At 38.6% G+C, this 25,362-nt stretch overlaps 3 protein-coding genes and 1 long non-coding RNA gene across 9 annotated transcripts in view; 2 read left to right on the top strand and 2 right to left on the bottom strand.

Annotated features, from left to right (window-relative positions):
* Positions 1 to 678: 678 nt before the first annotated feature.
* pgrmc1 (progesterone receptor membrane component 1) lies at positions 679 to 7,181 on the bottom strand. The gene is made up of 3 exons (XM_037748756.1): positions 6,838 to 7,181; positions 3,259 to 3,414; positions 679 to 1,904 (listed from the first exon to the last, which is right to left on the bottom strand). The coding sequence occupies exons 1-3, from the start codon at positions 7,139 to 7,141 to the stop codon at positions 1,810 to 1,812; spliced, it is 555 nt and encodes a 184-aa protein (XP_037604684.1). The 5' UTR covers positions 7,142 to 7,181; the 3' UTR covers positions 679 to 1,809.
* Positions 3,069 to 25,362, top strand: part of LOC119475755 — a 22,949-nt gene continuing 655 nt past the window's right edge. Inside the window, exons 1-2 of the long non-coding RNA XR_005203859.1 lie at positions 3,069 to 3,080; positions 7,791 to 7,802. This is a non-coding gene — a long non-coding RNA (uncharacterized LOC119475755). The remainder of the gene's footprint in view (positions 3,081 to 7,790; positions 7,803 to 25,362) is intronic.
* On the bottom strand, positions 8,430 to 11,052 carry si:ch73-130a3.4 (uncharacterized protein LOC664763 homolog). 4 transcript variants are annotated; one of them, XM_037748748.1, is made up of 6 exons: positions 10,920 to 11,052; positions 10,141 to 10,333; positions 9,902 to 9,982; positions 9,636 to 9,713; positions 9,275 to 9,352; positions 8,430 to 8,933 (listed from the first exon to the last, which is right to left on the bottom strand). In XM_037748748.1, exons 1-6 carry the CDS (start codon positions 10,997 to 10,999, stop codon positions 8,691 to 8,693), a joined length of 753 nt encoding a protein of 250 aa, XP_037604676.1. In that variant the 5' UTR covers positions 11,000 to 11,052; the 3' UTR covers positions 8,430 to 8,690. The 4 variants fall into 4 exon arrangements, with proteins under 4 accessions (XP_037604676.1, XP_037604678.1, XP_037604677.1 ...); XM_037748750.1 differs by having other exon boundaries at positions 10,141 to 10,243; XM_037748749.1 differs by lacking the exon at positions 9,636 to 9,713.
* On the top strand, positions 11,244 to 21,286 carry rab24 (RAB24, member RAS oncogene family). Of its 3 annotated transcripts, none has more exons than XM_037748752.1 (9): positions 11,244 to 11,515; positions 13,237 to 13,452; positions 14,040 to 14,108; positions 15,180 to 15,258; positions 16,832 to 16,899; positions 17,278 to 17,377; positions 18,184 to 18,234; positions 18,639 to 18,698; positions 19,377 to 21,286. In XM_037748752.1, the coding sequence occupies exons 2-9, from the start codon at positions 13,336 to 13,338 to the stop codon at positions 19,445 to 19,447; spliced, it is 615 nt and encodes a 204-aa protein (XP_037604680.1). In that variant the 5' UTR covers positions 11,244 to 11,515; positions 13,237 to 13,335; the 3' UTR covers positions 19,448 to 21,286. The 3 variants fall into 3 exon arrangements, with proteins under 3 accessions (XP_037604680.1, XP_037604681.1, XP_037604682.1); XM_037748753.1 differs by having other exon boundaries at positions 11,287 to 11,515; positions 13,331 to 13,452; XM_037748754.1 differs by lacking the exon at positions 14,040 to 14,108 and having other exon boundaries at positions 11,287 to 11,515.

The raw sequence follows: 25,362 nt of genomic DNA, 5'->3' as shown, positions 1-25,362 counted from the left end.
TCATTTTCAGGATTATGACATTTAGTTTATGTATATACATGCATATTGTAAATATTCCCTCATTGAATGTGTTTTTGTGGAATGTGTCTGATATCTCCAGTTTTTACTTTTTACAGCGTGGCATGAAGAAAATATTAACAGATGATTTAACACATTTAAAACTAACTTGTTCCATATAAATTCACGATTATTAAACATATTTCCTTGCAATTAAAGTTTCTGAAGCACGTCACGGACACATTTGTTGGAGAAAATCTGTGGGAACTTGTGGGACTGTGAAATATTGCTGAAAAATGCTCTGATTAGTAAGTTTTTAATTATTATCTAGTTGACACGACTTTGAGCATCAGGCCTCACAATAAATGTTTGATGCTTTTCCATCATGGACTTAGTGTCAAAAACAAACCATTAGCTGATGGGGAATAAATTAAATTTTAATTTTCTAAAATTAAATTTAACAGGCAGCAGCCTGGCCTTTCTAGTGTTTTACAAGTGAAGCATTTCTTTTGTACTTTGACACTTTTTCTCTGCACCGTGCACCAATTTTATAATTTTCTGCATTTAGTTTTTTGAAAGAAATCATTGCACATTACTTGTTTTAACCGACCTATAGTCCAAAATCTGAATGGAATTAAAATTATAATTTTGTAAAGCAAAAGAAAAACAGCAAATTCTATATTTGAGAATCTGAAACCAGAGATTTCTTTTGTATTATTTATAATAATAAATGACTTAAATGGTTTATGGATTATAAAATTGGGATTTGGTGCTCTGCAACAAACAACCTGGATTGTCATTATGAGATTTAGAATCTGAAAATCTGCCCAAAATCTCAGGATTAGTTAAAGAGAGAAGTGGCTCTCAACAGAAACTAACACTGAAAATCAGACAAATGTATCAACGGACAGGAGAGTTTTACGATGGCGTGTTAGAGCTTTTGTAGGAAAAAAAACTAATAATTACAGAGCTGGGGGAGGAGGGCAATATTCAGAGAAAAAAAACTCATAATTTCCAAGATTCAAATCATAAATATCCAAGTTTTCTTTCTCATTAATTTACCACTTTAATCTCAGAGAATATCAAAATTTTCTTTCTCGTAAATTTACGATTTTAATCCTGGAAATTCATTGTTTTTTCTTGGAATATATATTACCCTCCCTCCCCCGCTTCTGTGAATAGCTCAGATACGCAGTCGTAGAATTCAGACCAGCAGATAAATTTGATGGGTTTACAAAACATCAGTACGTTATCGTCCTCTTATTGTTTGAAGCGGACAGAAAACAGTTGAGACCAGTTCAAACCTTATATAATTGTAAATAAAGTAAATCTGGTTGGAACAGTTTAATCAAGAGAAAGTGCTTAAAGACATCTGTTTAGCAGTGTTATTTTCAGCCTTGATTTCTGAAGTTTATTTTTCTTTAAATCTGCCGTCTGGCTCCAGACGCTCAATATATATTTGAGTTAATTTTGAGTGAAACTACTTCCTGAGATAATTCTTTAAATGTGAGCTGAGCCGAAGTTTGGATGAAAGGAAGGAATGTGTCCAACCTGCGATCATCAGCAGCGATATTAACAAAGTGTCCGACAGAGCTGTGGATTATCTCCTTCTTCTTCTTTCTCCACCTACAGGACATTTAACCGTCATTGGTCCGAGTTCTCGATCCTCCACTATACAACCTACGGATCTGTTTTTAACACAAGTACTAGAATACATAGAGGAGATTGGCCCTAATAGGAGGAAACAGGCATCAGAATTACAAACATTAAGGCATTTATCATCTTCTCCTCGTCTTCTTCACTCTTCACTTTCTAGTCCGTCTTCTTGTCTTTCACCTCCTCGTCGTCGGTGTACTCTGTGGGCTCGTCTCCGGGCTTCAGGAGCTTGCCGATGTAGTCGTACTTAACTGTAATGGAGGAGGACAAAGAAAAGAGAGAATAAGAAAATTATTTTCATCCTCTGACGACCAATTCTCAGAAAGAGATTCAAGGACACTGCGTTATGTTATATAGCTTGTTCGTCTAACATCATTTCTCATTACCTGAGTCATAAAGTTAAATATCTAATTTGTTGTCTGATGTTTCAAGAAAATAGTCACTAAGTTAATGTGATAGTAACACGTTAACACAAATTTGCCACTCATTTCTTTAACACATTAACGCAACTTGCGATTGTTAGGGTGTAGTGGGCTCAGTTTTAAAGCTAGAGTGAAGATACCTAAAGAAGAAAACCTGATGAATCCATCGGTACCAACCATGTCATACTAGCTTGTCTTGAAGGAGGTTAAATAACGCTCCAAATTTACACTAAATTTTGTCGAGGATAAACTGTCATGTCCATTTTCAAAGCGGTCCCTTGACCTCTGACCTCCAGATATATGAATGTAAATGGGTTCTATGGGTACCCACGAGTCTCCCCTTTACAGACATGCCCACTTTATGATAATCACATGCAGTTTGGGGCAAGTCATAGTCAAGTCAGCACACTGACACACTGACAGCTGTTGTTGCCTGTTGGGCTGCAGTTTGCCATGTTATGATTTGAGCATATTGTTTAATGCTAAATGCAGTACCTGTGAGGGTTTCTGGACAATATCTGTCATTGTTTTGTGTTGTTAACTGATATACAATAATAAATATATACATACATTTGCATAAAGCAGCATATTTGTCCACTCCCATGTTGATAAGAGGATTAAATACTTGACTAATCTCCCCCGTAAAGTTAATTTTAAATAGCTTAAAAATGTGCGATTAATTTGTGATTAATTATGAACACTCATGAGATTAATCGCGATTAAATATTTTAATCGATTGACAGCCCTAATGAAAATATGTAAAATAAGAGACTTTAGCCAAGTTTTCATCCAAATGTAGTGAAAATTTTAACCAAATTTTCAGAAAATCCACGAAACAAATGTGAATTTTTGCATTTATGTTTCCATCCACTACTGTTATGTAAATGCTGTATTAGGAGTTGGTTCAGCAGCTGGAGCTTATTCTCATTAAAAGAACTCCAGTCAAACCTCAAATGGTGGAAAAAATGTAGAAAACATGATGTAAATATGGCATTTCTGTTTGATGTATTAATGTGAGGAAGGTTACAGTCGCCTCTTCGCTCCACACACATCTGATGTTTTCAGCTCTTCAGTCGTCGGTCAGGTTTGATCAAATCCAAGGCAAACATGGAGTTTTACCAGAGTGTGATTCATCGTGGTGATAGTAGCGTGTAAACGTGATGCCGTCACATCTCATACTCACAGGTGAACTGGCTCTCCCACTCGGAGAGGCTCTCCAGCTGCATGGCGTTCAGGTCGGACAGGTCGTCGTGTACGTCTTTCAGGGCCTCCTTCTCCAGGCAGAATGTAGCCAGACCTCTGGAGGCGTCTCTGCCGGCAAACACGCCGTACGGCCCCTCTGCAGGACGGTAAAGATGCACGGTTAGTTGAGTGGATGCAGCAGCAACAACGGCAGCAAAACTGCTGAGAACTGATCAGTCTGAGCTTATTTTACATGAGATGTTCTCTCTTAGTAGCCTGATGTTGAGCTGGGAATCCATTTTCTCTGCTACAAGATAAAAAAAGATTTTTTCCTATCGAGGTAACCGGAAATGACTGGTTTCCTTTTATACCTTCACAAAAACAAAAGAACTGCTTTATTTTGCATTAAAAGCATATATCATATAATGCATGTATATAACTGATAATTACACTTTCAGAAATCTTTTTTAATCCTGCAGCAGACTGAATGTATTTTCATCTAGATGGTTAAAAGACGCTTTATTCTGACTATTATTTTATCCTTTTATATGCATTTTTTTTCTTTCCCCGTTTCTATCGTTGTTGTACCTGCAAAGTCACTACTGTTCTGTTTTTGCACCAAGAAAAAATAAAATAAAATAAAACAAAATAAAAAAGTCTTAAAATAAGAGTGGCTATTTTAGGGATGTAAATAATAATAATAATCATTTTAAATAATAATTTTTCTTCAATTTATTGATAGCATTTACTCTACAAAATGACACAGAGCAGTGCAAATGTTTAATCATTCTTTCATCAGTTTAAATAAATATATTTTGCCATTTTTAGACTGTATTCTAGTTCTTGGATGGTTGCTTGTGTTAACACGGCATTCAATATTTGAGGAATTTGGCTTCTGAAAAAAAAGGTAACACTGTGTCATCTGTGTCAGCAAAAAGTTTGTTTTTACACCAAAAAAATAAAAATAAAAATAAAATAAGAGTCTAAAAAAAGTCTAAAAATAAGAGCAACTATTTCAGGGATGTAAATAATAATAATAATTATTATTATTATTCTACATCTTTTTTCTTCAATTTATTGATAACTATTTACTTATTTAAATTACACGATGCAGTGCAAAATGTTTACTCATTCATTGATATGATAAAATAAATATATTTTGCCATTTTTTAAACTGTATTTTAGTTCTTGTATGGTTGCTTGTGTTAACACGGCATTCAGTATTTGAGGAATTTGCCTTCTGGAAAAAAGGGTATCACTGTGTCGTTTTATATCCGTACCAAAGCTCCCTTAATATTACAGGTTTAACAGCCTTCAGCAGCCTTCAACAGCCATGAGTGCTATCAAAGTGTCCTTGAGCACCAAACCTTCTGTCCATGGACTCACTATAAATCAGATACATTCCTTTAACAACACAAACCAACGCAGGAGTTCAGTCTGCAGGGTTTGACCTGCAGTAAACTGTGAATGAGGTGAGATATCAGATGTTGGTCAGAGGTTACACTAAACAGAGGTTGCTATCTGAGATCATATATAAAAAACACAGAGGTCCAACTCTGCGTCTGTTTCCAGCAATCAGAAACTACGAAGCATGACGGGGCACATTCTTATTTCAGAGAATACATGTTTTACTCTGATTTTACTCTGATTTTACTCTGTTAAAACATGTTTTATTCTCGTAATACTATGACTTTATTCTCGTAATATTACGACTTTTTTTCTCGTAAATTATGACTTTATTCTCGTAATATTACAACTTTTTTTCAGTAATATTACGACTTCTTTTCTCGTAAATTATGACTTTATTCTCGTAATATTACAACTTTTTTTCTCGTAATATTACGACTTTTTTTCTCGTAAATTATGACTTTATTCTCGTAATATTACGACTTTTTTTCTTCTAAAGTTAAGACTTTATTCTCGTAATATTACAACTTTTATTCTCGTAATATCAGAACTTTTTTTCTTCTAAAGTTGACTTTTTTCTTGTAATATTATGACTTTATTACTCGTAAATTATGACTTTATTCTCGTAATATTACAACTTTTTTTCTCGTAATATTACGACTTCTTTTCTCGTAAATTATGACTTTAAACTTGTAATATTACGACTTTTTTTCTCGTAAATTATGACTTTAAACTCGTAATATTACGACTTTTTTTCTCGTAAATTATGACTTTAAACTCGTAATATTACGACTTTTTTTCTTCTAAAGTTAAGAATTTATTCTCGTAATATTATGACTTTATCCTCGTAATATTACAACTTTTTTACTCGTAAATTCTGACTTTATTCTCGTAATATTACAACTTTTTTTCTCGTAATATTACGACTTTTTTTCTCGTAAATTATGACTTTATTCTCGTAATACTACGACTTTTATTCTCGTAATATCAGAACTTTTTTTCTTCTAAAGTTATGACTTTTTTCTTGTAATATTATGACTTTATTACTCGTAAATTATGACTTTATTCTCGTAATATTACAACTTTTATTCTCGTAATATTACGACTTCTTTTCTCGTAAATTATGACTTTAAACTCGTAATATTACGACTTTTTTTCTTCTAAAGTTAAGACTTTATTCTCGTAACATTACAACTTTTATTCTCGTAATATCAGAACTTTTTTTCTTCTAAAGTTATGACTTTTTTCTTGTAATATTATGACTTTATTCTCGTAATATTACAACTTTTTTTTCTCGTAATATTACGACTTCTTTTCTCGTAAATTATGACTTTAAACTCGTAATATTACGACTTTTTTTCTTCTAAAGTTAAGAATTTATTCTCGTAATATTATGACTTTATCCTCGTAATATTACAACTTTTTTACTCGTAAATTCTGACTTTATTCTCGTAATATTACAACTTTTTTTCTCGTAATATTACAACTTTTTTTCTCGTAAATTATGACTTTATTCTCGTAATATTACAACTTTTATTCTCGTAATATTACGACTTCTTTTCTCGTAAATTATGACTTTATTCTCGTAATATTACAACTTTTATTCTCGTAATATTACAACTTTTTTTCTTCTAAAGTTATGACTTTATTGTGTAAATCTCAGATGCTTTTTCCCTCAATGTGTCCCTAATACTCCGTAGTACATTGTCTCTTTGGCCCTCACTGCGTTAGACTTATATACTATATACTTAGACTATAAACTGAGTTACCTTCATCACAATGATCACATGTTTAATGTCGGTTAAACGGTTAATTATTAATTGTGAAAAACATGGCGGTCAGCTTGTTTTCTCTCCGGAGTGACTCAACGTGTTTCATAGACGATCTGTGGTTCCTCTGTTGTGAAGCTGGACCTCTAGAGGGGGGGTGTGGCGGTAGTTATACTAGTTAACTTTACTATAAACCAACTTTAACGACTTCTAGTTGGCAATGACATCATCAAAACAGCTGTTCATTTTACATTTCAAAAGTTAAGGGCCAGCTCACGCGAGCGACCGTTAGTGACCGTTGGTGGCGTTCTAAACACGGAGAGAGACAGAACAGGTCAACCGTTAACCTGTACCGTTAACCGTTAAAGCTCCGGTTAGAGGCTACCGCTCGGCTCCTCGGTTACCTGGCCCGTAGAACTTCTTCCCCCGGGTCACGTCGAACACCTTCCCGTTGATGGCCATGAGGATCCGCTGGTCCTGCAATCCGTCATAAGGCTTCAGCTCCTGGAGGGTGAAGTCTCGTTTCTTCAGTTTGGGCAGCTGAGGCTCCAGCTCACCGAGCTGCGGAGCTCTGTCACCGCGGAAGATCTTATAGAGCAGGAACAGACACAGGCTGAGCAGCGTCAGGTTCAACGGGGACGTGAAGATCTCCGTGAAGATCCCTCCAGAAGAACTTAACTCTCCTTCTGCTGCTGCTTCTTCAGCCATGTTGGCTCCTCTCTCTCTGCTCTCTGTGTGGAGGGCGGGAGCTCAGGGGTCCTCAACCAATCACAGCCGCAGCCTGAGAGGCGTCGTTAACGGTTCAGCCAATCAGATTCTGAGGTCTGCAAAAACTTTAAAGAAACTCTCGCGAGACTTGCTGCCCAAAGACCCAGACCAGAGGTCAGCAACCTTTTAAAAATGTAAATGCATAACTGTTTTTGTTTACATTTTCATTTTTACTTATCATTGTTGTAGATCTATGGTACGTTTTAGGGCCACATTGAGGAAAAATAAATAAATCTGAGATTTAGAGAATAAAGTCATAATATTCTGATAATAAAGTCATAATATTATAAAGTAGTAATTTTACATGTTATTTTCTTTTTTCTTGTAAAGTTATGACTTTATTCTCGTAATATTCAGACTTTTTCTCTCGTAAAGTTATGACTTTATTCTCGTAACATAATGACTTTTTTCTCATAATATTGTGACTTTATTCTGTAAATCTCAGATGTTTTTCCCTCAATGTGGCCCTAATACTCCGTAGTACATTGTCTCTTTGGCCCTCACTGCATTAGACTTATATTCTATATACTTAGACTACAAACTGTGTTACCTTCATCACAATGATCAAATGTTTTGCAGTTCCAGACAGATTTTTTTTTTTGTTGCCTAAAATGTCTCTTTTGATAGCAAAGGTTGCTGACCCCTGACCTTTCCTAACCGCAACTATTCAAGGTCAATGCCTAACCGTAACCATCTCGTGAGAGTTTCCCCAGTTTGCTGGTTCCCTTGTAGCCACTACCATATCTAGATAGATTGATGGATAAATAGATATTGTATCATGTATTTTAAACTCTAGATAGATTAATACAGAAGACTGTCAATTGATTAATTTTATTGGGGAAATTTCCCATCCATAAAGCCAAGTTCTCCAGGTCTCGGCCTCAAGAGTTACGTAAATAGTAATAGAGCATTTAATTGATTAATAACTAATTGTAAAAAATAATAAAAAATAGGCATTTATGTAACATTATGTTACATTAATGTGTTTTACAAATTAATTTATTAATCTATGAATAAATGGACAAAATTACAAAGTATTTCATTATTTGACATTGTAATGGGCAATAAAAAGAAGAATTATGAAAAGAGAATTTACAAATGAAATATTAATCCATCAATAAATAGTTCAAATTAAAAAGGGATTTACAAAAACACCATAAAACACCTTTTGGTGCATGACGCTTCGAAAAAGTAATGTTGTGTATCTTGTGCAATAATACTCCAAATATTACAAGAGTCAATGTTCATTTATTGTCACTGTACAACAATGTAGTCCTTTTATGCTACAAAATAAAAAATAAAAAACATGAGGAGGAACAAAAAGTCCTCAATATGATTCAAATATGAACAATTAAGTGATATTTTGAACAGTTAAAGCAGTGAACGGCTTTCCTCTTAAAAATATGGCATGAAAAGCAGCATATATTAATACTAAACAACACAACAGACTGATCCATGGTCGGAGTAAAAGTGTAAAAGAACCTCAGCTCTACCTGATGGCCTTCTTTCTACATTTGGTCCTGATCACGTTACGTCCTCCTTTCACTACCGAGCGAGGTGGTGGGAGCGTCCCTCTCAGATGCTTCAGAAGGCCGTGCAGCGCGGCCTTCGCCCTCCGTTCTCGGTCCTTCAGGTTCCTCACCTGTCGCTCCAGACTCTCCACCCTCGCCAAGGCTTCACTGAGTCTGACCTTCAGATCCTCAGGAGATGCAGACAACGCGTAGGTGTGGTCCTGGTAGAAAGAAAATGTTTGGAGTCATGTTTATATCGCATCAATCACAGCTGTTTGGTGCATAGCTAGTACAATATACTATCAGCTGACCCGCTTTCTTACACATTGTCGACTCGTACGCGGGGATATTTTATTTTTCCAATTTCATATTTTTTCCAAAATAAGGTCCACCGGAAGGGGCAGGACTTAGGCTCTCTATCTCCTTTGTGAGGCGTGACTAATGAGGCGATATTTTGTGTAATGTTGGACGTGACCATAATAGTGCTGGCTCTTACCTCGCTAACAGGACTTTATACATGTTTACACATAAATGTACAGTCACAGCTGGTACAGATACTCACAACATCAGGCAGAGGTTCAGTCACTGACCGGCTCTCTTCAGCCCTCCTTGAGACTCGTGTTGTCCTGGTTGTCACTGGCTAAAGTGGAAGGAAAAAAAATACTCAAAAACTAGGTTTAAGTACCTCACAAAGTAATACACAATATATCATTAACTATGTTTACATGCACACTAATATTCCACTATTATTACAAATATGACAATATTACGAATTTGATACGGGTGATGTAAACGGCATATTCCATGGAGACATTCTGAATATAGTAGGGATATACCGATATTATTAAGGTTTTAGGAGCATTCTTTGGCATGTTTACAGCACATTTTGTTTGGGGTATAGTATAGCTACTACAAATACTCACAACATCAGGCAGAGGTTCAGTCACTGACCGGCTCTCTTCAGCCCTCTTTGAGGTTTGTATACTCCTGGTTGTTACTGGCTAAAGTGGGAGAAAAAATACTTAAAAACTAGGTTTAAATATCTGTTTGGATATTCCCAATTAGGCCTTATTCCGTATGCAGGATTTTCCGATAACATGCCGATATCATTCAAGTTTTAGGAGCATTCTGTGAACATGTATACAGCGCATTTTGTTTGGGGCATAGCAGAGCTAGTACAAATACTCACAACATCAGGCAGAGGTTCAGTCTTCACTGACAGGCTCTCTGCAGCCCTCTTTGAGGTTTGTGTTGTCCTGGTTGTCATTGGCTAAAGTGGAAGAAAAAAAAAACACGGTTTAAGTATCTCATAATGTGACACACAATATATCATGGATTCCTAAACATTCATAAAGAACAACTACAAAAACACTTTCAGCAAGGTGTAACGCAGACTAGATATCAAATCCTTATGGTGATACACTTAACTCTTTTGAGATGAGTCGGGAAACTGACGGCAATCGGTACAGCTCCATCTCTAATCCTGACAGTCTGACCTGTACTATCAAAGTCCTCCAGTCTGAAGTGTTCACTGCAGACAACAGCGTACTTTTTGGTGAAAAAACCTTCCCTTCTTACAGCTGTGTCCCACTGCAACCTCAGCTCTTTCGCTTTGGGAAACCTGCAAAGTGTGAGAAAACTTAAACGTGCTTTATAATATAAAAGTCCTGAAAATCTCACTTTTTACAATATGGGACCTTTAAATTAGGAGAGAAGTCTCAAAGTTTTTAATAGTTTTTTGCGTCATAATAGTCGCTCAGCCAAAACTAGTAGCTCCTCATATAAATGGATGTTTGGAGAAAAAAAAACACCAATATAGATGTAGATTTCAATTATGGGCAACTTAGTTTATACTGTATGACTTCTTATAAAGTCTCAGCTTCCACAGCTAGCAGGCATTATTGCTATGAGTCTGATGGCCAACTAGTTAGCTCTCAATGTTATAGTGACCAATTTGTTCTTACTTGTTTAATCAGTGAACAACACAATGATGCACAAAAACAATTTGAAGAGATACATAGCTGAATATACATTAAAGCAAATGACAAGATAAACATAAACATTAAATAAAGTAACAAAACATACCAGGGGTCATGTAAACAAATAGAAAATAACTGTATGTATATATATATTCATATATATTTACCTATATGAGTCTGTTGGCCAACTATAGTTACTCAATGTTATAATGACCAATTTGTTCTTACTTGTGAAAGGTAATTCCCAGAGCTTTGGTTTGGATTGTGCGTCGGTTCTTACAGCCCCAAGCTGAACACGAGTCAGGCATCTTGCTCTGGTTCCAGTCTGGTCTAATGAGAGTTATATTCTGACAGTTCTGGACCAGTTGCCCTGACCAAGATGGCCACACATCCACCGCGGTGTCTTTTACGCGTCCCACACATCCGGTGTGAGTGTCACACTTAATTGGGTCACTTCCTGTCTCCTGGTAAACCCGTCTTCTCTTTAGTTCCCACCCAAACAAACAAAGCTCAGATGGAGATTCCTCTCCTCCTCAGAACCAGCTCTGTCTCCGGGACCAGCTCAACCCGTCCGTTAACCGGGATTATTACCGGAATATAGAGCTCCCGGTAACCGGAACCTGTTGTTGTTGCAACGTTCCAGCCGTTGCGCAACAGAAGCTCACAGCAGCCCGGAGAGGCAGGACCAGCGGTCTGTCGGTACCGGGACTTTAGAGCAGGGCTGACTCAACGCGGATGCCAGTCCCGGTTCGGTTCGGTTCGGTTTGGTATGTGGACGCAGATCTGTTGAGTGAAGCTGTTACCTGTTACCTGTTAGCCACCAGGTGAGTGTTCATGTGTTCATGTGTTAGTTAGCTTGTTATGCTAACAGGTTCATGTTCATGTTGTTTTAGCTTCAGCTCGTGTTTCTGTTAGAACAGAACCGGTTATCAGGTTATCAGGTTATCAGGTTATCAGGTTATCATCACACTGCTGGAGGAACAGAACCGGTTATCAGGTTATCAGGTTATCAGGTTATCAGGTTATCAGGTTATCATCACACTGCTGGAGGAACAGAACCGGTTATCAGGTTATCAGGTTATCAGGTTATCATCACACTGCTGGAGGAACAAGAAGCAGCTTTACTGCAGTGAAAAGTAGTAATACAACAGTAGTAGTACCACAGTAGTAGTAATACAACAGTAGTAGTACCACAGTAGTAGTAATACAACAGTAGTAGTACCACAGTAGTAGCACTACAGTAGTAATACCACAGTAGTAGTAATACCACAGTAGTAATACCACAGTAGTAGCACTACAGTAGTAATACCACAGTAGTAGTAATACCACAGTAGTAGTAATACCACAGTAGTAGTACCACAGTAGTAGTACTACAGTAGTAGTAATACCACAGTAGTAATAGTAATACCACAGTAGTGCTACCACAGTATTAGTAATACCACAGTAGTAATACCACTACCACAGTAGTAGTAATACCACAGCTACCACAGTAGTAATACCACAGTAGTAGTAATACCACAGTAGTAGTACCACAGTAGTAGTACTACAGTAGTAGTAATACCACAGTAGTAGTAATACCACAGTAGTAGTAATACCACAGTAGTAGTAATACCACAGTAGTAGTACTACAGTAGTAGTAATACCACAGTAGTAGTAATACCACAGTAGTAGTAATACCACAGTAGTAGTACCACAGTAGTAGTACTACAGTAGTAGTAATACCACAGTAGTAATAGTAATACCACAGTAGTGCTACCACAGTATTAGTAATACCACAGTAGTAATACCACTACCACAGTAGTAGTAATACCACAGCTACCACAGTAGTAGTACCACAGTAGTAGTAATACCACAGTAGTAGTACCACAGTAGTAATACCACTACCACAGTAGTAGTACCACAGTAGTAGTAGTAATACCACAGTAGTAGTACCACAGCGATATTCCATTAATATGACTAAGTTGTATATAATAATATAACTCTCTGAGAGGGACCATTCTGCCCAACCAGTTCTTTTACATTGGTATTTTAAGTACATTTTGTACTTTGTGAAATCTTGAGTATTTTTACGGAGCGGTTAAAGATGTGACCGACTGTAAAGGATACCAACGACTGTTCACTGTTCATATCTTTATAAAGTGAATACTTTACTAGATATTTCAGACTGGAGGAGTAACAGGCATGTACTGTTATTATGTTTTTGACATATTCTTTAGTGGCAGTCTTAATTTACAGTTTGGAGAAAGAAAGAGAAAGTTGTGGCAGTTATAGTTTGGTTTCACTTTCATGTAATTTCTATGAAGATTCTTTACGGAGGTGAGTTAGAAGAAATACATGACATTATCTGCAGATGAAACAGATGTTAAGAGGAAGTAGAAAGATTTGTAAAACATCCCAGAAAATTTACAATTTGGTAATTATGGACTTTTATGATTATTCTAATAAAACCTCAGGTTTGTATTGTTTTAAATGCATGCCAGTGGTATCTATGACTTCATTACTATTGCCAGTCATTTGTTGTGTATCCTGTCTTCTCATCACACAGCACACTGAGCAGCCTTGTACATTAACCCTCCTCCTCCTCCTCCTCCTGTTTGCTCTGCTGCGGTCTCGTCCGGGGCTTTTCCTCCACCCTCCAGTCACCATGAGTGCAATGCGTGTTGACGCCAAAGTGGTGATGCTGGGAAAGGAGAGCGTTGGGAAGACCAGCCTGGTGGAGAGATACGTCCATCATCGCTTCCTGGTCGGCCCGTACCAGAACGTGAGTGTCAGCTGCTCGGCTTCAATTTCCATGTCGACGATGAAAGGCACCGTTATTATTATATTTATCCCGGGAGAGGTCGCGGTAATCAGGCTCAAGGCTGTGATCATCTGAAAGCACAGAAGCACTCACAGAAACTGGTGCACTAATGTTTCGGTATGTTTCTTTAAGCAGACGCTGCATTAGACAAGCATTTCTGTTAGAGTCTTACATATTAAATGCTGGAGCTATTCAGACATGCTTCTCTCTCGTGTCCTCTTTAAGAACAAACGGTTTGATGTTTCTAGAACTTGACAGTTGGTTAAAGCGATACAGCGGCTTTGGAAAGTGTTCAGACTAAGGGAGTACAGGTACACAGAAGTCACGGTTTGGTGTGAGCCCGATACATTAAAAGAAAAAAAGTCGTAATATTGCGAGAATAAAGTCATAACTTTATTAGGTGGTTAGGGTTATAAAGGGTTATTATAGTGTAGAACAAGGGTCAATATTCCGACATAAAGTCCAGACTGAGAGTTCCCATAGTCTACAGGGACGATCAAACATTTCCATCCAACGAGTGTCTGATGCTGGTTTTCTCTTCCTCACAGACTATCGGTGCTGCTTTTGTTGCCAAACCGATCCAGGTGGGAGAGAAAGTGATCACTCTGGGAATATGGGTGAGTTAGAGGCGACCTGATCTGAATCTGAGTCTGTGAACTGCATCAGTAACACAACTTAGCAACTGATTTAAGTGTTGTACTCTTCTAACGCTGTCGGACTCAAGATGGACAGTTAAAAAAAAAAAAGGATTAAAATCAATGCAGCAGAACCATAGATATCGTTCTGTTTTTTATTCCACACATTCTTCTTCCATTCTTATACTGTACTTTAAATAATAGCATACAGCATCCACAGTTTATTTTCCAGTAGAAGTTGTTGTAGAGAAGCGTTAGGATCTGCATCTAAATATGTGTTTCCGTTGACTAAAAGGTTTGCATTCAACAAAGCCGCTACTGTACATATTAAATACTCTCCAGCTTTGCACATAAACTCAGAACTAATGTTTTTATCCATGGTCTTCTTTTTATTAATTAAAGTTTCCAGTAAGCACTAAATGGTATAAATATTTAGATTATTTAATTATTTAGATTTGTTCGGAGGAGATGTGGATAAAGTAAAAACAAACATGATGTCATTGTATAAACTTGAAATCTAATTTAAATTAAATGAATGAAGTTGTCTTTTATCATACATCTGATGTTGAAAGGTATGTATGCGTTCCACTTGTCATTATGTGTGCTGGATACATTATATATGCATGACCATGGTTATTACAGTACCCTACAGCTGGATATCCATTAGACTCAGAGAGGAGAAAAATGTGTGAGAAAATAAGCAATTAATGTCAATTAGAGTAAATAATAGTTAAAAGAACCAGCTGAGCTTTTCTTTTTAATTTAATGCCTTATTGGAATTTTATTTGTATTTATTTTATTTGTATTCTTTTTGGGAAATTGTTAATAAAGACCACAATAAACGACTCCTACTACTAGTGGAGATGAGCGTGGAGCTGCAGAGCTCGTCACACTGGAGATTACACAGCATTTGAACCTGCATGGGGGTTGTAGGAATGTCGTCCATTCTAACATCAGATCTGAGATAACAGACAGCAGAGACATTACATGTGAGTTCAACAGGAAGCTGGAAGATGGATCTGAGTGTTTGTCTTTCCTGTCTGTCTCACTCAGGACACCGCGGGATCGGAGCGCTACGAAGCCATGAGCAGGATCTACTACCGAGGAGCCCGCGCAGCGCTGGTCTGCTACGGTAAATCTACTCTGGTCCTCATCTCACAGCGTTCAGGTGGCATAACTCCACAATCACATCGGAGGTTTTTTAATATTTGCGTACAGCTGGATGCATTTCTAAATTAACTTCACCACATACAGAACTGAATGCACATGGTTATTATTTATGGTGCTTTCAATGAGGAACTGAACTCTGTGCCACTGAGACTTATATCAGGTGAATTTATTTTGGTTTTAGCTTGTAGTTCCATGTTGGCTGACTTTTCTCAAGCTACGTCTGTGTGTGTTTTTGTGCTGCTGGACTCTGCTCCCCTAGATCATGGTGAGGCCTAATGAGTCTAATTAGGGATGCACCGATACCACTTTCTTTCAGACCGAGTACAAGTACTTACATTTGGGTACTCTCCAGTACCGAGTACCGATACGAGTACTTCTCTGAGCCAGAAGACCCTCGTTAACAGCCAGCTGGAGGGTGTGAGCGACACACGGCAGGCTGGGGAGTCCCGCATACGAGGCGGTGCGCCGCCACCGGCTCTAGGTCGGCTTGGAAAGGCTCGGGGTGAAGGTGCTTCCCGGGGCCGTGGACAAAGTGTCACCGGGGAGGACTGTCCTTAGTGCGCCCCAACCGCGTCGTGCCCCCAGGGCGGGGCTCGGTCCACGTAAAAGGCGCCAGGGGTCTGCGGCGATGTCTGCAACCCACCTGACCCGTCTTGAAACACGGACCAAGGAGTCTAACGCACGGCAAGTCAGAGGGTGGTAGCAAAACCACGTGGCGCAATGAAAGTGAGGGCCGGCGCGCGTCGGCTGAGGTGGGATCACCACCTGCCCGTCTCGCCCGCACCGTCGGGGAGGTGGAGCGTGAGCGCGTGCGATAGGACCCGAAAGATGGTGACGAGAGGTTAACGTCACACTGCCGTAAAGTGGAATCGGTGCCGTTGTATCGGAGCCGTTTTGCGAGTACGGGTACATGAGCACAGTATCGGACCAGATACTGGTATTGATATCGGTGCATCCCTAATTCAAATAAACACGTTTTAGAGCGCATCAGCGGTGTCAGCGGAGGGTACGTTCTCACAATCAGTGCAGAGGCTCGAGGCTCAAGGCAGGATGTAAAAGTGAGGAGAGTCCCCGTGAAAATGAATGAGTCAAGATGTGGATAAGAGTGAAGATGAGATGAACAGTTTGATCCCTGAGAGGATCAGAGCTCACAGAAGATATGAAGACAATCCCAGTGTGATGATGAAGACTTCCAGGGTCTCCTTGATGCTAATAAAATGGTTTCACGTCTCTATTCCACATTACTGAGCTGGTCTCTTTATAGAAAATAGCTGATGTCATTTCCCAGCAGATTCCTCCCACTGCTGTCATGTTTTATTCAACATCTTCTTCACCTTCCAGCTTCTGGAGATTTGGTCACGGTTTAGTTGTTTCTGTTTGTTTTACTGTTAATCCTTCACTTCAGAGTTTCCTTTAATTTAATGTTTATCACTTTAGATTAGCTGTGGATTCTAGTTTTGATATCGCTCTCCTTGTGTGCACTTTATGCAGCGTTGTGTTTATTTACATAGCTTCTTATTATTTGTGACTTTCAGATATGACGGACAGCAGCAGCTTCCAGAGAGCTCGGTTCTGGGTGAAGGAGCTGCAGAACTGTGAGGAAGTAAGAGAGATATTCTAGTCTAAAGTTAAATATATGTTTTACCCTACGCCGCCATTATTCATGAAGCCGTAGTGAAGAATACACGAGCAGTCAAAGTTTGTTTTGTTGTCGATTGGAGACCGAAGTTTTGGCACCGACACCAAAATTATATTTTGAAAAATATGAATGCTTTTCTACAAAATCCTGTTTTCATTTAACAAAAGAACTCAACGAGAACTCTAGCAGTCTAATGACAAAATGATTGATTTAAAAACAGGCAATACCTGATCAAAGAATAAAGAAACAAGATTATAAATCTGATCAAACATTAGATGCCAGCAGACACATTTAAAAACAAACAAACTCAGTAACGTGTTGTGTCTGCGTTGTGTCCTCCAGCACTGTAAGATCTACCTGTGCGGCACTAAGAGCGACCTGATCGAAGGAGATCGGAGCCTGCGTCAAATCGACTACCACGACGCTCAGGACTTTGCTGACGGTAATTACAGTCTCCATCACAACTCCCCGATTCAAACAGCTTCAGTTCCAAACCAAATAGTTCAATATCCTAGAAGACAGAACCAGCAACTCTTCACATTAGAGAAGCTAGAAGAAGGAACCTGGGAGGTTGGGGCATTTTTGAGCTTTTTCTTACAGAGAGGAGAGAGTGTGTTTACTTTGACCGTCCTCAGAGGAGTCACAGGTTTATGGTGCGACGACAGTCGGCAGATGGTCAACTTCACTTCTACTGTTGCCCGTTGTTGTCTGACAGCGTTCGTCACACCACCACCAAATGTCAGTGTGTCCGACGAAGACGGCAGACTGTGCCGCCGTGTGCCGACAAAAACCATCCCGTGGCGGCTGCACATGTGTGATCTAATATATGAGACTGCTGAATACCGGGCGTCTTCAATCATTCGATTAATTGTGCAGCCCTATGTCACGTTGCTTTGATTTCATTCATTCTGTTATTAGGAATAGTTGTTCTATACTGCTTGGTGAAATCGTCCCTACTGGTTTCCCATCAGACTTTCAGACTGTTAAACGGGTATAAAGTTGTGTTCTGTCTGGTGTTAAAAAGGTCTTAAAGTCTGAGATGTAACTTGGTGAACTCTGCAGGACCAGTTCAGACTTTACATTCTAGCTGCGTTAACAGAGTTCATCTGTTGACCTGGAATAATGGACATCTCTGAGATTATTGTCTGAGGTATTAGGGGAACAATTAGACCATTAAAGGTGCTGGTAGACGTTCTCAACTTGCCTGACTGACGTCTAACCCTCACTGTGTTGCTTTTGCTTCCACAGAAATCGGTGCGCTGCATTATGAGACCTCCAGTAAAACAGGAAACAACGTGGGTGAGTCACACCTTCAGTCATCCTGCATTTAAAACGGGCGCTTGGCTGCGATGGGATGTATTTATTCACCGTCTGTCAGTTGAGGAAGTGGGTTTTCCCTCAGAAATCTTCATATTGGCAAATCTGGGCAACTTTTCAAGCACATAAAGTCTCAACGGCTGAGTTTGATTTGGCCAACAGGTGAAATATATATATAGAGAAAAGCAGACTTTCTGCCATAGAATAGATACGGTAATGGTAAAAGTACACGAAGCTTAATGGATGAAGGGTTTTAGAGCCTCTCTGTCTGATCAAACATCCTGCTTGTTAGAAACTAACTGATTGCTGGTTATGAATCAGATATTATGAACGTGAGTGGACGTGTTTTTATCATGATGGAAACTGATTCTTCTTCTGATTAACAGATGAGTTGTTCCAGAAAGTAGCTGAGGATTACAACAGCACTGCCTTCCAGTATATGACACGTGAGTGCTTTTATTCACATATCAATCATTCATGTAATCTTATGAGGGGGATTTTGAAGCATACCGACCTCTTTACACACCAAAACCTACATCACAGGCATCTATAGTGGGACTCTCATTAACCCTTAACGTCACGTAGAAACTCATCATGATCTTCTGCAATAATTAGATTTTAAAGGCTGTATCAATGGTGCGGTGAAAAAACACAAGACTTCCTCTTTAACTTCAACAGAACCACCGTGATGGTGCAACAAATATTACAGACACATCTCGAACTGATTGAAAAGATAAACAGGTTCTGATTTTAGATTTTAGATTTACAACGAGCTGTAAAACGTTCTGAGCCTCACAGCTCCCGAGATCGAAAAGACACGACGGGATTCGTTTTTATTGACCTTTACTAGATTCAGTCACTATGTTGACGATATCGCTCTCAAAGCTGAACGCTAAATATCAAGCAAGGTGCTTAGCTTAGCTTAGCTTTGCATAAAGACTGGAAACGAGGAAACAACCGAGCAGCACCTCTAAAGCTCCCTGATAACATGTTCTATCTTGTTAGTTTAATCCAAACCAAGGTAATGCAGTAATGTGAATCTAACGGAGTATCTGAGGGGCAGGTTTTCCTTCTGCTGCTCTAAACACAAGCTCTTGATCATAAAGACTCTTCCTGTGTTTCAGCGGAGGAACTGGGAGTGGACCTGGGCCAGAAGAAAGACTCATATTTCTACTCCTGTTGCCATAACAACTGATGCCGAGCAACGGGGGAGGGAAACAGGAAGTGGTCACCTTCCCTCGGCCGGAGTAAAAGCCTGGATGGATGGATGGAGAGGTGGATGGATAACTGGGCTCTGGAGCTGGGATCCAAACCACAGAAGAAGAAATGGAGCAGTACTGTTTATACCTTGTTAGTTTATTTCTTTTGTGCCATAAAGACCCGCCGGCTGCAGGACGTTATGACGGAGGATCTACTACTGCTGTTACTGGGTGGGACAGGGATTTAAAAACACTCAACACCTTTCACCCAGGTTTCTTCTGTAGCTTCTTCTTCGCTGGATGGAAGTCAACGTGTCTCTAAAGCTGCGGTGTGAAGTGAAACCGAGGATCCCCTCTAAACACGGACTGCTAAAGCTGGTTTAGTGAGAAGTGCTTCAGGAGGCAGGATGGTTTGTTTACAGCAGTTCATTTCTGTTTATCTATTTAACGTTGTCGTGGAAACCTCGTCTGTTAGTTCTGCACCTCTTCGATGGAGTGAAGCCGACTAGGACACACTCCTAATGTCCCCAGTCATACTTAAAGGTGCAGTGTGTAGGATTTAGTGACATCTAGTGGTGTGGTTGCAGATTTAGAAGACTGAGATAACGTGAGCCGCCGAGTGCTAAACCGTGGTAACGCCGTTCGCCTCGCTCAGAGGCCATCCTTACTATAATAACACTACTTTAAGCCCCGGACACACCAAGCAGACATCAGAGAACTGTTGAGTCGCCTCACGTCGCCTTTGTTTTGGCCGACAAGTTGCACTTAAACGCACCACAAAGACGACAGTCGAATGTACGTACTTGTACTCGGTCTGATAAGAAGTGGTATCGACGCATCCTTGGCAGATAAACAAGCCGTTATGATGCGTGCATGAAACAAAGCGGCGTCTGACGACCGTTTTCACACCACTCACTCACCGCTTAGCTTTGTTCCAGATGTTCATGTCGCTGTGAAAACATCTGGAACGATCAAATGAGATGAAGATGAACAATGAGAACCATCTTGACTTTACTCGTTGGCTTGCTTTCCTCACTTCCGTTTCTCTTCTCGTGCACTGATTCGTTGAGTGATTTCTCTCACCGACGGGCTCCGCCGCCGATTCAACACGCTGAATCGTAAAAACTAGGCCGTCGGCTTGGTGTGTCTGGACCTTTAGGAGCAACGGAAGTCAGACTGCGGCACCACGGTTTAGCACTCTGCGGCTCACGTTACCGCAGCTTCACAAGTGTGTCGGAGAACTACGGCGGCCTTCAGGTAACTTAACAACGTTAAAGTCTCTCTGTAGAGTTTGGTTTGTCCGTTCTGGACTACAATCATAGAGGACTCCGTGAAGACGACCCGCTCCCTCTGTAGATATGAAGGACTCATTCTAAGCTAACGAAAACACAACGATTCTGGTGATTATACACTGAAGAAAACACAGTTATGAATATTATATTTCTGCTAATCCTACACACTGCACCTTAAATTTAACTTAATTATTATTCTTTTGCAAATCTGGTAGAAACTCCTGAATGAATTGATGCCAATGATCTTTCTAAAGGCCTTAATACCCGCAGCAGTAGAAGAAATGTGTGTGTCCACAACTTCCCGGAGCGTTTACCAAGACATTATGGATGTGTTCATAGAGCTGGATACGGCGCCATGACGCAGCCGCTGGTCACTCTCAGTACTGCAACAACAAAACAAATCCTGTACGACCCTAAAAGCATAAACTTCAATCATAACAGTCTATAAAAGTATTGAAAAGACGCCTTGAAACTGCAAACATGGTTCAGTTATTTCTCTTTGTATAAAGAGGTTTTGTCTCCGTTAGGGCTGTCGATTGGCAGGAATCTGGCGATACGATACAGGAGTTACAATTCAGTATACCACAATCAAGGCGATATATTGTGATTTTTTTAAACGTAATTTGAGGAAAACAGTCACCGTATAAAGAACGCACCTCCATCTGGCATATAAAGTTTAAAAATGTTTACTTCTGTGCCGTACCGCTCCGTCCGGCCTCAGTCTACGTTGTTACGTTGGCGTGGATGAAGAGTCGAATGGCTGCAGATAGATTACAACACAACATTTAACCGTTGTCTGCCACGAATATTTGCACATTAACTATTATTTAAAAATAAAAATAAATAAAATAAAATCAATAGTTTTTGCGAATCAATTCACGAAACATAATATCACAATATTCAAGTGTTTTGATATTTTCTTACACCCCTACTTTCTATGACGCTCATGTCAATAATACATTATTATTATATATATAATAAGCACTGTATAATTATAGTCATAAATATTCATAATGCTTTATAACAATAACAACAAAACATGATAAAGCATTTTATATAATGACTTATAAGGTCAAGTATCATAAAACTTCATAATTGCTGGTGACATTTTTTTTGCAAGGATCATATTGTATTATAATTCCCATAGTTGTAATACATTATAATCATTTTATTATGCATTATAATCACTGTTATTATGCATTATAATCACTGTTATTATGCATTATAATCACTGTTATTATGTATTATAATGTGATCATTCTAAGTGGTCATCGGGTGCTTTAAGTGAATTAATGAAATCCCTGCGCTACAGACAGATATAACAACATCACAAGCTAATTATAAGACACTTAAGTAAAGTAAAAAAATATAATTAAATCAATGCTTGTCGTGCTCGTGCTTTAGAACTATAATTATACAGTGCTATAAGCAGATTATACGTATGTCTAGAATGCATAATAGACCTGGGCATCATAGAAAGTGTAGCAGGTAAAGGTAAACATGGAAAACTTTGTGTGGTGTCCAGTTCCTATAATACATCCGTAGTGACGGCGCGTACATCACAACGTCTATCTGCTACGTTATCTTTTTGCAGCAATAAGCTATGATCCTGATTTCAATAATCTCTGTAATGAAACTGCACGGCCCGAACTGACTGAAAGAACATTTTAAGGACAGTTCTCCATTTAAGCTTTTCTATTTTAATGATTTCAAATGCTCAGTACACACATGGACATGTGACTGTCAATCTGTTCTTTCAGTCTGCTGCGGCAGCAACGTTTTATCAGAGTCCCGTACCTTCCCCCCCCCTCTGTGGTGAGAAGCTGCAGATTTCACCAACAGGAAAACACAGAAAGGTTGTGGGTGAATGTCGTAACACGGTACAAACTGTCATCTCAGTGTCCTCAGATCAATCTCTACAGCTGTATTTAACTTAAACACTCTTAATTTATTGCTGCCTGGAAGACGTGGGGGAAATAAATGGACACAGTAATCCTCCGTGTTGCTGCTTTGACGTGTTTGTTGATATTTTTTGATGCACAATATTTTCTATGGAGGTTCTGTTTAAGGACAGACGGACCGCTGTAAAGTACCAAGATGTTCTGTGACATTAAAAAAGCTTGTTAAAAGAAGATTTCAAAGCTCTGATTTAGGTTTTATAGTGATTCTTTTTGCCTTTGTGTATAATATCTGAGCTTTTTATGCAAATTGAGTGAAAAATAATGGCAATATACTGTATGTAAAAATGTATTGCAAATCATCACAGACCTTAACATGAATGCATCGTCACTTTGGTGTTCCAGGAGCTTTTTCTTCTTCCACTTGCAGATGATTTCACTGGTTTCATATCTGTAGTATCATCTCACGCCGTCTATCCACCACCATTTAAATAAAGCTTGTGCCTTGAAAAGGGACGTTCAAAAGAAGCCAAATAAAATCAGTTGAAATCAGCAAAACTGTCATTTTAACGACACAAATAGACAAATGCTTTACAGCCCATCGTGTGCTTCATACTGCAAAACATCTGTGAAATATCACCCATATCAATGGTGCATTCAGGGACATTTTAGATTTGATTATCGTGACCCAAAAGCACAGATGAGTCATGTTACAATTCAGATCCCTGAAAATAAAGGCCTTATAAAAGGTATTGAAATTTAATTTACAAAAGTCTCATCGTCTCATACTGACTTGACTTCAATGAACTTTAATTGATTCAATATTCCTTCAGTTGGTTAATCCATCCATCAATATGCTGCTGATCAGTCTTGAATTGATTAACCCATCTGATTGTTTTTAGTATGACGAGTTCATAGATACTAAACACTTGATTGTACTCCTCGACATGTTCTTATCATACTATATCTAGTATTTGGAACTACTGATTTATTCCTAAAAACATAATGGAAAAAAATAGTAGTCTCATGTGCCCAAATACTAGATATAATAAAAAATACAAAAAAAAAATACTAGATACAGTACGATAAGTTAATAAGTCATTTCTACACATTTGTGTTTAGGCAAGTTCAGAGAACATTTCCACCAAAGGAGATTGAAAATGTCAGTTGTGGGCACAAATGGGTTAATTATATTACTAAAAAATATGGTTGTATACAGCTTGGAAGTACGGACAGTCATCTGATATAAATTAATGAATTAATGTACTTATAATAAATAATTGTCGGCCTTATTGTCCCTGCTGAAAAAGATATTAAACTACACTTTATGTGGTCTTAAAATTAGTTAAAAACATTAAAAATAATAAAACATCTAGAAACTTAAAATATGCTTTGGAAAATGTTATATTAATCTAAAATAAAAGCTATTTTTTTTTGTTTTTATCACAAAATATGTTTGTTCTTAAAACAAGTAGGTAAAGAAATCTAGAGGAAACTACTGATAACTCACCTGTTCTCACATCCTCCACCTTCCTGCTGCTGCAAAAATACAAATAAAACATCAAGTCATTTACAATATTAAAGTTTAAAGAATGAAAAGTAAATAAAAACATGACTTACGTTGGTTCTTGCTGTGAAGAACTTCACTACTCGAGCTGATTTACACCGGAGAGGCCTCGCTTCAAATGTTCCTGCTGTTATAATAGATATTTATTTAAGATGTCGTTATCTTAGAGCGCTCTCTCTTTCTCTCTGTGTTACTGTGAATCTATTCCTTCATGTCTACACTCTCTCTTTAGACAGTCTGGCTTGTGATTTATTTACAGGTGTTTCTACTCATCTCAGCTGATTAGAGCTCTTCTCATTGGCTGAACCCAGAAAGGTTTTGCAGGTGTCGTCTCTGACACAAAATAAAGTTTACCACAGCATCTCCCATTTCCTGTTTGATTATCAGATAATAGAGAGATCTCTGACGGCGGTTGTTAGACAAACAGATGACCACAATTTAGTAGGAAGGATTAAGAAGAAGAAGAAGAAGAAGAAGAAGAAGAAGAAGAAGAAGACGCCATCAACCTTTTTCACAGCAGACGTTTTGACTTGTCACAGCAGGAAAAGACAACGGCTCTGTTCTCTTCAAGTGTCCCAGTGAGTCGTGACAGTGAGCCAACCTGCACCAGACCACGACCCTGCAACTGAAGCAGCTAAATGGAATTCAGCCATCATTCATTTCATCGTTTACACCTTCTCCTACTGTGACGAGTCTAAAAGCAGCTCTCTGCATCATGGATTTAACATTCTGATCTGGTGCTGCTGGTTTGTCCCAGAGGCCTCTCACAGTATCGCTACGAGAACATAAAACCCCCTGCAGACCCAAAAAGCATTTCCCCCCAAAGACCACCGTTATAAAAGAGACTGTAAAACACCTCCAAATGCAAATATGCTCAATTATTACTCTTTGCATTATGAATTATATATTTGTAAAACCTTCCCAGAGCCTTAAAGGTCCCATATTGTGCTCCTTCTCAGGTTCATACTTGTATTTTGTGTTTCTACTAGAACATGTTTACATGCTGTAATGTTAAAAAAACACCTTTATATTCCTCATACTGTCTGTCTGAATATACCTGTATTCACCCTCTGTCTGAAACGCTCTATTTTAGTGCATTTCAACGGAATTGCAACGGAATTGCGTTGCTAGGCAACAGTTTGGGTCCATGTTTA

Source organism: Sebastes umbrosus, chromosome 17 (assembly GCF_015220745.1).
Source record: "Sebastes umbrosus isolate fSebUmb1 chromosome 17, fSebUmb1.pri, whole genome shotgun sequence".
NCBI classification, from domain to species: Eukaryota; Metazoa; Chordata; class Actinopteri; order Perciformes; family Sebastidae; genus Sebastes; species Sebastes umbrosus.
The sequence above is the reverse complement of the archived record's forward strand: the minus strand, read 5'-3'. Positions and strand labels throughout refer to the sequence as shown.

Bases quoted from the DNA above. Each gene is read 5' to 3' on its own strand.
- pgrmc1 (XM_037748756.1), bottom strand. From the start codon at position 7,141: ATGGCTGAAGAAGCAGCAGCAGAAGGAGAGTTAAGTTCTTCTGGAGGG. The intron at 3,415-6,837 runs GTAACCGAGGAG...ACCGTCCTGCAG, and splicing joins GAAGAAGTTCTACGGGCCAG to AGGGGCCGTACGGCGTGTTT. The intron at 1,905-3,258 runs GTGAGTATGAGA...CCTCCATTACAG, and splicing joins GTGGGAGAGCCAGTTCACCT to TTAAGTACGACTACATCGGC.
- si:ch73-130a3.4 (XM_037748748.1), bottom strand. From the start codon at position 10,999: ATGCCTGACTCGTGTTCAGCTTGGGGCTGTAAGAACCGACGCACAATC. The intron at 10,334-10,919 runs GTAAGAACAAAT...CACACTTTGCAG, and splicing joins CTGGGAATTACCTTTCACAA to GTTTCCCAAAGCGAAAGAGC. The intron at 9,714-9,901 runs GTGAGTATTTGT...CTCCCACTTTAG, and splicing joins CTGAACCTCTGCCTGATGTT to CCAGTAACAACCAGGAGTAT.
- rab24 (XM_037748752.1), top strand. From the start codon at position 13,336: ATGAGTGCAATGCGTGTTGACGCCAAAGTGGTGATGCTGGGAAAGGAG. The intron at 13,453-14,039 runs GTGAGTGTCAGC...TCTTCCTCACAG, and splicing joins TGGTCGGCCCGTACCAGAAC to ACTATCGGTGCTGCTTTTGT. The intron at 17,378-18,183 runs GTAATTACAGTC...TTGCTTCCACAG, and splicing joins CGCTCAGGACTTTGCTGACG to AAATCGGTGCGCTGCATTAT.